General features: G+C 36.9%; 1 protein-coding gene across 1 annotated transcript in view; it reads left to right on the top strand.

The window, feature by feature from the left end:
* Positions 1 to 12,739, top strand: part of LOC134390237 (uncharacterized) — a 56,355-nt gene that overhangs the window by 18,916 nt on the left and 24,700 nt on the right. Inside the window, exons 9-10 of the mRNA XM_063113458.1 lie at positions 1,258 to 1,433; positions 1,991 to 2,171. Of these exons, the coding sequence (XP_062969528.1) occupies positions 1,258 to 1,433; positions 1,991 to 2,171 (357 nt within the window). The remainder of the gene's footprint in view (positions 1 to 1,257; positions 1,434 to 1,990; positions 2,172 to 12,739) is intronic.

The following is a 12,739-nucleotide window of genomic DNA, read 5'->3' as shown; positions in this document are numbered from 1 at the left end:
AACATTTGAACCTTCTACAAACCACCCAGATTTACAAGTACTTATTAATCTAAAACTATAAGCTCATATTTTCCTTCTCTTTCACCATCCAAGTTTGTAGTTACCCTCCCAGAATTGCCCATGGACACTACAAGAAAGTTATTTTATTGACTTCTACTCCTGAAGCTACATATGAATGTGACAAAGGATATGTTTTGGCTGGATTTGCTACAATTTACTGCAAGTCTTTTCAGTGGATTCCTTCACCTCCTCAGTGTAAAGGTAACTACAGCTCCACTCACCATCCATTGAAGATAGAATTAGAAAATATTGAGGGCAATATTTCCTGTTGATCAAAGGCAGCATAAATTTTGTCATTTATTTTATTAAATATTTAAATCATGCCTGGTAAACTTTAAAACCTCCCTGATAGGTACATTGAAAATGAACTTTACTTCCTTCTTCAGTCCTCTGAAGCTCAGGTCACCTCTTGTCCAGAGGCAACCACTACTACAAGGTTCTTATGTAACTGTACAGAGTATCTAGAGACAATGTCTTTTATCTGAGAATACCTTTGTGGCTTTAATAAAGATTTTACAAGAATCTTGAGTTAATTCCAACTATCCAAGAAAGGGGATCTCAAATGTTAATTCCCAAAGCACAAAGTGTTGGAAATCTCTGCAAACACCTCACGGTGGCCACCATTGTCCCATGTCCTCTCCATTTCCACTTTTGATGACCTGATGGTGTTCCTGTTTGGTCAGCCTGCTATAGAAACAAGACAAGTCAAGAAAGGGTCTGTCTCTTCCTTTACATGGTAACAATCACCAGTGTCACCATTTAACTCAGGAAGGTTATGAGGCAAGGACAATGAAAAGCACACATCAAGGATCACACACCGGTCAAGGCTATAGTGTGCAGGAACTGAGAGCACAGATTCTCCCATTGAAAAGCTACACAGCACTGAGGAAATTATTCAGCTTTTTAAGTTTTCTTGTTTGTAACATGATGATAATAATAGCATCTAATTGATAGAGTTGTAGTGAGGAATAAATGAGATAAGGCAAGTAAAAAATTTAGCAAATTGACATATAATACTTGCTTGGTAAATGTTAATTTTTACTATTATAATTATTAAAATGAAAGATAGTACAGAACAACGTGCAGGACCTGAGTATAACTACGAACACAATTTCTCATGATTTTTATTAGCCAATGCTTGTTATGATGCATTTTTCTGAGAAACATAGTATGCTCAGAAATATGTTTCCTTTATAGCCCTGTGTCTGCAACCAGAGATTGAAAATGGAATGCCGTCTGTGGCTAAGAATCACTATGTTGAACCTGAAAATGTCACCATCCAATGCAGATCTGGTTATGATGTGGTTGGTCCCCAAAGTATCACTTGCTCAGAGAACAGAACCTGGTACCCAAAGCTGCCCACGTGTGAGAGGGTAAGTGGCACAATTCAAGGAAGTTCTGTGCTATCAACCCCTAAACGTGGTGGCCTCCCCTAAAGCTCTCTCTCAGCTAGCAATGGTGACATCTGACCTTTGTCAGGCTGCATAAGTAACTTATCAAAATTAGCATTTCAACCTTGAAGCAATGTAGTGTGTGAGAGCGGCAAATTTTCCTGCTCTGTGGCTAGAGCCAAAATTACTAGATTTGAGGGTCCCATATACGCAGATGTCCTGATCCGTAGGCTCTACACTTTCTGCGGTAAGTGCTGTGCGTTTGCTGCATTTCTGGTTGGTCATCAGAACCATCCCCGAGCTGTCCTTGCAGAGGTGCTGTGGGTCTCCTTTGCAGCTCTGCCTCTTTCCCGCCTCAGCTGTGCTCGGTTGCTGTGCAATAGCAGACCTGGGCTTGGCCTGCATGTGAATGCTTGCTAGGATGAAAAGTGTCTCCTGGTTTTCTCTTCATCCATCAGCCTTCAGATCAATCTCACTTTTGCCAGTAATGCCTCTCAAAATGCACCCCTCCCTCACTCATTTCTTTAAATCACTTTCAGGAGGTTTCTAAAGACTGTGACCAAGTGCTTGAAGGCAAACACCTCATGCAGTGTCTCCCAAACCCGCAGGACGTGAAAATGGCCCTGGAGGTGTATAAACTGTATCTGGAGATTGAGCAGCTGGAACAAGAGGGAAACATGCTGATGAACAACTATCGGAAGTTTTCTAAAAAGAAAAAAAAAAGGGGGTTCATTTTTGCCTTTTAATAAATATACAGAATTTCTATTCAGCAACTGTATTATTCCTTAAGCACCATCACTCATGTTAAAAGTGTCTGGGCTGGGAGAGCTTGGTGATGATTATTGCTACTGAAAAGTGATATTACTGATAATCTAGCCTTTTGTGGCTCAAGTGTTTATTTTCCTTTACTCAAGATGCTAGTTAATTAAATAATCATCTATCAAATATCAGTTCGTCTATGTTGACAGTATGTTACATAAATATGACCCACATCCAGTACACAAATCCACTGCCTAAAATGTCTGTAATTAACTTCATTTATTTCTTTTTGTACCTCAGAAAGAATGAAAGCCAGAAAATTCAAACTGTGTTCATACTTTTATCTTTACCTGAATGTCTCTACTCCACATCTCATATGTTGAAAAGCCGCCTACCCTTTATCTGTAAAAAGGACACAAAACTCAATGCATTTGCAAAGTAAACACACTTCTGTAATTAGAAACCAGAGTGAGAAAAAGAACATGACCGAAATTGTAGAAGCCCTTCAGCACCTGTACCAGTTACTGACTCGCCCCTCCAGCCCTGCAGAGAAAGCCACTCTCCTCACTTTTAACAGCACAGATTGGCTTTGCATGTTATTCAACTTTATAGAAATGGAATCATACATTATGCGTACTTCCATTCATGTCTTTTTTTTTCTTAACGTTACATATGTGAGGGTCATCCGTGTCGTGATAGTCGAGTTTCATTCATTTTCATTTCTATTTAGTATTTTACCAGTGTATGAATATTTCACAGTTTACTCATCTGTACTACTGTTGATGGACATTTGGGTTGTTTTCAGGTTTTTGGCTATTATAAATAGTCCTCCTATGAACGTTTTTGTACATGTCTTTTGCCGAACACGTGTGTTTTTGTTCAGTATATACCTAAGGATGGAATTGCTGGCTCAAAGAGGGTTTGCAAAGTGATTGTACCAAACTACAATCTCACCTGCAGAACGTGAGCGTTCTATGCAAAGCTTGCTGCTGTTCATGCTTTCTTTTCTTTTTCTTTTGAGACATTCTGTTGGATGTGGAGTAGTATCACATTGTGTTTTATTTGTTCTTCCCCAATTATTAGTGAGGTTAAACTACTTTTTAATGTGCTTATTAACCGTTTAGAAATTCTCTTATTGTTCAGGGCTGGTTCAAGTCCTTTAACCATTTTTCTGTTGGATGGTCTGCCTAGTTCTAATTTAGTTGTAGGAATTTTTACTATGTTCTAGACAAAAGTTCTTTTAAAATTTTATTTGAATATTTAATTGTACATATTTGTAGGGTACAGGGTGCTGTTTCAATACATGCACAAACAGCATATTTATTCACTTGGGGTAGATAGCATAACTTTGTGTCTGTTAATCTACTACTTTCCTTTTCTCCCCCATGTCACCTTCCACTCCTGGCCTCTGGTTACCATCATTCTACTTTTCACTTTTATGAGAACCACTTTTTCTTTTTTAGATTTCACATATGAGTGAGATCATGTGGTATTTGTCTTTCTGTGCCTGGCTTACTTCACTTAACATTATAGTCTCCAGTTTCATCCATGTTGTTGCAGATGACAGAATTTCATTTTTTTAAGTAGCTAGTTAGTATTACATTGTGTATATATAGCATAGTTTTTTTAATCCATTCACCCGTTAATGGGGATTTAGGTTGATTCCATATCTTGGCTATTGTGAATAGTGTTGCAATGCACATGGGAGTGCAGGTTTCTTTTCGATACATTGATTTCATTTCCTTTGGGTATATATCCAGTAGTGGGATTGCAGGGACATAGGTACTTCAACTGCTAATTCTTTGATGAATCTCCATACTGTTTTCCATAATAGCTGTCCTAATTTACAGTACAACCAACAATGTAGAAGAGTTCCCTTTTCTCTGCATCTTCGCCTGTAAAAGCCATTCTAACTGGAGTAAGTAAGGTAATACCTCACTGTGATTTTAATTTGCATTTCCCTGATGATTAGAGATGTTGAGCATTTTTTCATGTGCTTGTTGGCCATCTGCATGTCTTTTTGAATTTATTTATTTAATTAATTAATTAATTAATTAATTAATTAATTTTTTGCTGCTGTGTTGTTTGAGTTCCTTATATATTCTGGACAGTAGCTCCTTGTATGATTTGTAGTTTGCAAACACTTTCTCCCATTCTGAGGGTTGTCTCTTCACTTCGTTGATTGTGTTTTTTGCTGTGCAGAAGCTTTTTAGTTTAATGTAGTCTCATTTGTCTATTTATGCTTTAGTTGTTTGTGCCTTTGTAGTCTTGTTCAAAAAGGCACTGTCCACTCCTATGTTGTGTAATATTTCCCTTATGTTTTCTTCTAGTAGTTTCATAGTTTGGGGTCTTAAATTTAGTTCTTTGATGTATTTTGAGTTGATTTTTGTGCATGGTAAGAAATGGTGATCTAATTTCAATCTTCTGATTGTGGATATCCAGTTTTCCCAGCACCATTTCTTGAAGTGGCTGTGTTTTCCCTAGTGTATATTTTTGGCACCTTTGTCAAAAATCAGTTGGCTGTAAGTGTATGTTTTTATTTATGGGCTCTCTATTCTGTTCCATTGGTAAATTTGTCTGTTTTCATGCCAGTACCATGCTGCTTTAGTTACTACAACTTTGTAATTTTGAAGTCAGAAAGTGTGATGCTTCCAACTTTGTTCTTTTTGTTTAAAATTGCTTTGGCTATACAAGGTCTTTTATGGTTATGTACAAATTTTAAAAATGCTTTTTCTATTTCTGTGAAGAATGTCATTTGTATTTTGATAGGGATTGCATTGAATCTGCAGATTGCTTCGGGTAATATGGACATTTTGATGATATTAATTCTTCCAACCCACGATCAGGGGATATCTTTCCATTAATTTGTGTCTTCTTCACCAACGTTTTATAGTTTTCATTGTACAAATCTTTACTTCTTTGTTAAATTTATTTCCAGACATTTCATTTTGGGGGTAGCTACTGTGAATGGAATTTCTTTCTTGATTTTTTTCTTCAGATATTTTGTTATTGGCTTATACAAACACTATTGATTGTTGTGTGTTGATTTTGCATCTTGCCACTTTACTGAATTCATTTATTGGTTCTAGTAATTTTTTGGTGGAGTCTTTAGGGTTTTCTATATATATGATAATGTCATCTGTCTATAGGGATAGTGTGACTTCTTCCTTTATGATTTGGATACCCTTTATTGTTTTCTCTTGCCTTATTGCACTGGCTGAAACTTCTGGTACTATATTGAATGAGAGTGGGGAAAGTGGTCATCTTGTTTTCTTCCAGATCTTAGAGGAAAAGTCTTCAATTTTTGTTCATTCAGTATGATATTAGCTGTGGGTTTGTTGTATATGGCCTTTATTGTGTTGAGGTACACTCCTTCCATACCTAATTTGTTGAGTGTTTTTATTATGAAGTGGTGCTGAATTTTATCAACTGCTTTTTCTCCATCTAATGAAATGATTATGTGATTTTTTTCCTTCATTCTGTTGATGTGATGTATTACATTTATTGATTTTCATATGTTGAGACATCCTTGCATCCCTTGGGTGAATCCCACTTGATCATGGTGAGTGATCTTTTTAATGTGCTGTTAGGTTTGGTTTGCTAGTATTTTATTGAGGATTTTCACATCTATTTCATTAGGGACATTGGTCTGTAGTATTTTTTTGTTGTGTCTTTTTCCAGCTTGGGTATTAGGGCAATTCTGGCCTCATAGGATGCGATTGGAAGTATTCGCTCCTTTTCAATTTTTTGGAAGAGTTTGAGAAGAATTGCTTTTAGTTCTTCTTTGAATGTTTGGTAGAATACAGCAGTGAAGCCATTTGGTCATGGGGTTTTCTCTGTTGGGTGGCTTTTTATAATTGCTTCAGTCTCATTACTGGTTATTGGTCTATTCATGTTTTCTAGTTCTTCATAATTTAACCTTGGTAAGTTGTATGCGTCCAGGAATTTATTCATTTATTCTAGGTTTTCCAGTTTGTTAGTGTACAGTTGTTCATAACTTAACTTTAATGGCTAAGAAAAAAGAAAATAACAAAGTCAGCTCTATGCTTTGACATCATTCCCCCCACTTTTTGACATTTTTATGGTTTCGAGTTACATCTATTAATATTGCTTATCTCATACAGTTGTTGAATTTATTATCTTGTTGTGTTTGTCCTTTAGTCTTCTTAGTAAGAATGTACTCACCACCCTTACAGCATTGGAGTATTCTGAGTTTATTGAGAAAGAGCTTGGTTCAGAATCTGACTTGGCCACTGATCAGAGAGGTTTTGGGAAGTAAACTCAGTCTTTCTGAATAAGTTTTCTCATCTATATAATGTGGCTAGTACTACCTATGTTATAGCTTTGCTTTAAAAATTAAATGCAATAATTCATGTAAACATTTGCAACACGAATAATAAGCAGAAGCTGATTTTTAAAAAAATGTTGTTTAACTTTTTAAAACACCTCTTTTATCTGACATACTCAAATTTTATTTTAGTTCCTCTTTATAAAATGAAGCAACCACATGGTGGGTTTATTTGTTTTCCTTCCTCTGTACGTAAGTTGAAATTTAATTGTGCTGTCATCAGTATTACAGAGCAAGCCACCCATTTATTTCCGGAAAATGTTCCTCTTTATTTTTGGGAGCTAAGCACTTTGGTTGTTATGTGCCTGTTGCTTCCATTCTATCGCAGCTTGGTGATGGTCATTTTCAGACATTTTTCAGTGTTCACCATCCTCTATGGATGAATATCTGTGTATATTCAAATAACAAATATCCACAGCTAGTCCAAGGGGCAAAACATAAAATCCAGGTTGGTAACTTCACCCATTCCCTTCATAGAGACTAAAATAAATAATATGGACATAAGACCCAGGTTGATATTAATTGCCCAGTCCTAATCCAGATAGTTATTAATAAACTAATTCTTGGAGTAAACAAATATGCCTTCTACAGCATATTTTTTAGTGATTTTATCAGAACTATAATGCTGGGATGAAAGATCCTTCACTATGATCCAGCACCATTGAAAAATTACTAAAGCTGTCATGATCCTTTCTCCATTTATAGTGCTTTACCCTCTCCCATTTAATTTTCAATGCATGCTTTATCTATACTTTAAACACCACCCTGAGAAATTTTCCTTTATTTTCCAACTAGTGTAGCCCCAACGTTGATTAATTTGGTGTCATACATACATCAAGAAAATATAAATATTGAGTCTAAACAAAGACTGTATTTTTGTCATTTTTTGTATTGAAACGTAATTGATTACACATATTTGTGGGGTACAGAGTTGAATATTAATGCCTGTGTACAATATGTGATGATCAAATCAGGATAATTAGCATACTCATTGTTACAAAACCTAACCGTTCTTTGTGACCCTCCCCTCCCCTTTTCCTGCCTCTAATAACCACAGTTCTGTTCTCTCCTTTAGAAAGCTCAACATATTTTTGTGATTGTTCTTTCTTTCTTCTTTTCCTTCTTTCTTTCTTCTTCTTTTTTAGCTCCCACTTATGATTGAGGCCATGTGGTATTTCTCTTTCTGTGCCCGGCTTACTTATTTCACTTAATATAATTTTCTCTGTGCTCATTCATGTTGCTGAGAATGGCAGAATTTCATTCTTTTTTTATGGCTAAGTAGTATTCTGTTGTGTATATAGACTATATTTTCATTATCCAGTTGTCCGTCGATGGACGTTTATGCTGGTTCCACATCTTGGCTATTGTTAAGTAGAGTGGCAATGAATAGGAGAGTGCAGGTGTCCCTTTAACATGATGATTTCCATTCCTTTGTATATATACTCAGTAGTGGGATTGCTGGATAGTATGGCAGCTCTATCTGTAGTTGTTTGAGAAACCTCTGTACTGTTTTTCCATAATGGCTGCACTAATTTACAGTCCCACCAACCGTGTAGGAGGGTTCGTTCCCCTTTCTCTGAATCCTCACCAGCATTTGTTTTTCTCTGTCTTCTTGATAATAGCTAGTCTAACTGGGGTGAGATGATATCTCAATGTGGTTTTAATTTGTGCTTCCCTGATGTTAGCATTTTTCTTGTATCTTCTGGCCATTTGTATGTCTTCCTTTGAAAAATGTCTATTCAGCTCCTTTGCCCATTTTTTAATTGGATTACTTGTTTTTTTACTATTGAATTGTTTGAGTGCCTTGTATATTCTGGATATTAATCTCTTGTTGGATGTATCATTTGTCTTTTAACAGTTTTATAGGCTTGTGTGCTTTCCCTATTCAAATTAGGCTAAGGAGTGTTTAGGAAGAAAATTTAACTATAGATCTTTTTTTTTTTTTTTTTTTTTTTTAATCCTGCCTTCCTATTGGGAATTCACACTAGTGGTTGTAGACCTAACCCCTGTGGGAGATGGTGTGAAACATGAATCAGCATCTCACCCTGAGCCCCGAAGAACCTGCCACACAGACTGCACCTTGATTACTCAGAGAGAAATAATGTATATGTTGACAACAAGCCAACAAGTACCCCTATTGATGGGGGGGAAAGACAGTGAGAAAGTCTTGAGGTTATGATGGTAAATACCCACAGAATCCCAGAGAACTCTCATATCGAGCTCATATCATTCTCCCCAAGACCGAGAGCTTTATTGTATTGCCCCTGTTGAGTCCTGCACTATACCTGGTTTACTCAACTCTTTCCCTCCCCCTCAGTGACTCAAAGCTGGGGCCTTGCCAAGACTTAGTTCCTTGGTTCAAGCTCAATTTAGAAGTGAATAGAAGCCTCAACTTCAGCCTGATTTGGGGCATCAGAGAATGCTGAGCCTCTGTGAAATGTCTCTGAGATTTTGCACCATGACCCCCACATTGTAAGGAATTTTCCCCACACTGTGTCTCCTCAGGGTCCTGAATCTGCTGTGGTGCCCCCCCTATCCTGTGTGGTGAGTGCAGAGGCTATGGGGAAAAGGGGATATAGAAGAATTCCCAATCAAGAATTAAAGTATAATCAAATTGCAATCATTCAGTACCATTTTGGAGAAGAAGAATGAAGTATATTATTAAGAAATATATTTAAACAGTTTTAGTTCATTTGATATAGGCTCTCATTACTTGAGAAACAAAACATTACAAATCCTTGAGGAGCTCTGATCTAGCAAAAAGAAACTTTTAATACTTATATTAATGTATTATATTTAAATGAATACTCCTAAATACTTAAAAAATTAATTCTTCATTAGGGCTAATTTTTTTCTATTGCATTAATATTTGAGTGGAAAAATTTTGCCATCCAGAAAGTAAAATTTTACGTTATTACACGTAATGCGTGAAATTACTAGAATAAAATTACAAAGCACTGTGTAACCTAAAAACATTGTGTAAGTGTAAGGTATTGTACTGAAATTTAGGGAATAATTGTCCCTAACCTATCCACATTGAAAGGGTTTGTGAGGACCTGCAGGTCCCACTAGGGTAGTGCTGGTTAATTAATTTATAAATGGAAATATGTTAGTAAAAGTAATCATTTTATTCTTCTATAATTTATTTTTTAAGATAAAAACTTTTCAAGGATATTAAAAAATGCTTACACACATATCCCTTATGCCATCTATAAAGCATTTAAAGTAGAATATTTTGCACAGGATTTTATTTTATTTTTATTTATTTATTTATTTATTTTCTGGATGTCTTTTTTTTTATTGAATCATAATTTTTGGGATTCAATGCTGACATATGTTGATCAAATCAGTATCACTAGTATGTATATTGTTACAAATCGTGCTTATTATTTATGCCCCTTTTCCAATCTCTCCCTATCCCCGTCTCCCCCACCACCTCTGTTAACCCTGGATTTCTTCTTTCCTTCTGAAACAGTAATGTTTACTCTGTTGATTTGTTGCCTAGATGATATGTCCAATGCTGAGAGGTGTGTTCAGGTCCCCTAATATTATCATAGAGCAGATGCTTCTTCTGACAATCTGGAATGGGCTTTATGGAGAGAGACATCCCCTTCTTTTCTTTGGTCTCTGCTGGTGACTCTCCTTGTGTCAATGCACTCCAGCGGCTGGTGGACCATGCATGGTAGTTGTGACATGTAGCCACTTTCACAGCAGCCATGGTTACTGTGGTGGCTCTGGTGGGCCACCCACGTAGAGGTGATGTTTTTGGCATGCTCCTTGGTGCTGGTGGTGTGCCTGGTTGTTGGGGGGTGTCTGGTCCCTGGCTCTATGCCTCAGGACTCTGGGCGGGGCCCCGAGGCACTGGCCGTGTTTGCATAGGATTTTAAAATCACTCAACAAAGAAGAAAAGATTTCACCAATAGCTATGTCAATTTCTATGCAGACTTTCATATTTATGTGATATCGTGTATTTTCCCAATTCTGATGACACAAGAATTACATGCTAAGGAGATGGAACGTGGAATTCCAAAGTGCCACATTGTCATTCTGTCATCCTGGTAAGAGAGAATTTGTCAAGATTAATTTCTAGGACCCCAGAATAATCCTATGTGGTTCAGATTTTGAACTTTCTTAATAACAAAGGGTGACTTTAAAGTTGTTTTTCTAAGTAGGATATTAAAATATTTTACTTCGAAAGGTTTTTTTTAAAAGTCAAAATGATAAATATTTGAAGGGAAATTTTAAGGCTAGATATAGGAATTCCTTTACCCTGGGCAGTTCTGCTCTCTTGGAAATTAAAATGGCTAAATCTGTTCTTTCAAAGCCCTGCTCCACTCCAGTCTTCTCATTATCTCCTCTGAGAACCATTACTTTAATATATATATATGTATTTTAATCTTTATTTATTTTTGGTGGCTGGCTGGTATAGGGACCTGAATCCATGACCTTGATTTTGTAAGGCTGCACTCTGACCAGCTGCACTAACCGGCCAGCCCTGGACCACTAACTTGAACTTCCAGGTCTCCCCTTCCTTTCCAAGGCAGTGAAGGAAGACTGTGTCCAACAGGTCACAGAGAGTTGTCATGATTCCTTCAGGTTTCTCTATATTTATTCCCCCTTCCTCTATTCCCTCAACATCCCTCCCATCTTACCCCGGTCTATATTCCTTAACCTGCAGTATAAATTATAACCAAATCTGTCTCAAACTGGTTTCTGACCTTGCCTTTTTATCTTCCTTCAATAATGACATTTTGCTGCCTCTGAACCTTTGCTAAAATTATTACTCCGACATGAAATGCCTACCCACATCTCACCCATTTAAGCAGTTTTCACCTAAATCTTTAAATATACTTCCAGTCTCCTCTAAGATATGTTATCTTCTCCCTTTCTCCCTTGATTGTCCTCTCTCTTTTTGTCTTTCTTGTATCCTTCTTGTGTCTTCCCTTGTCTTTGGACATTATTGTAAACTGACTGGTATTGTGGTTTTGCTATTTATGTGGTTATGATTTATACTCCTTACGGTACTGCAAGAACATCCTTCAATGTCTGCTCAACGGCCTTATAGCATGAATTCACATAATGTTTGTTGGATTAATTCATAAATGGCTTTCCCTAATAATGTGCTTGATATGAAGCTTAGGAAATTCCACTTAAGAACCTTAGACTTGTATATAGGTGAATATTTATTTTGGATCTGCAATGGGAAGAACAAAAATACAAAGATACCTTGAGATATGTTCCCTGCTATCTAAACAGAAAGAAACTGTAAATACAAATAGTATAATTTAGCTGTTAAATAGTAGCTCGAGACTCAAGTCACAGAGAATATGGACGTTTGAGCAAAACAGACCTCAGTTCTAACTCTGTCTCTGTCACTCATTAGCTGCCTCACATGGAATAAGATACTTAAGCTCTCCTAAGATATGTTTTCTTCTACAAAAGATGGGAAAGATGATAATGTGTGTCTCTTAAGGGAATTATGATGATTGGATGAGATACTATATATATAAAGTGTCTAGATTATGAATACATTGTGTCTATAAAATATGTTGAATCATAGTGCACATACTATAACATAGCTTACATATAGTATGTATGGTATAAATAGTATCACAGAATACATAGTATACGGGCCGACCCCGTGGCTCACTCGGGAGAGTGCGGCGCTGGTATCACCAAGGCCGCGGGTTCGGATCCTATATAGGGATGGCCAGTGTGCTCACTGGCTGAGCGTGGTGCGGACAACACCATGCTGAGGGTTGCAATCCCCTTACCAGTTAGGAAAAAAAAAAAAGTACATAGTATACACATCGTACATTTATATATTATGTAATTAGTATCCATACTATACATTTCTATACACACAAAATGTATGGTATACATAGTGCTCTAGTATGCTTAGATAACGTATACATACTGTCTAGGTTACAGTAAGATCTCAACAACTTGCTGGATATGATATATACTCTCTTCCTAACAACTGCTGTAGGAGTTCAGAGAAATAAATGACTGTTTCCTGGGGAAGGAAGAGAAATCTTCACAGAGCGAACAGGACTTGAGCAGCGAGCAGAGAAGGAAGCGTGGCATGTAGGCAGGAGAGATGATATGAGCACGGGTACAGACGTGGGAGTGTGTATGATGGACTTGGGCACCAAGAGCTAGATGGATTAATTAGCCTATA

Source organism: Cynocephalus volans, chromosome 11 (assembly GCF_027409185.1).
Source record: "Cynocephalus volans isolate mCynVol1 chromosome 11, mCynVol1.pri, whole genome shotgun sequence".
Lineage (NCBI taxonomy): Eukaryota > Metazoa > Chordata > Mammalia > Dermoptera > Cynocephalidae > Cynocephalus > Cynocephalus volans.
The sequence above is the reverse complement of the archived record's forward strand: the minus strand, read 5'-3'. Positions and strand labels throughout refer to the sequence as shown.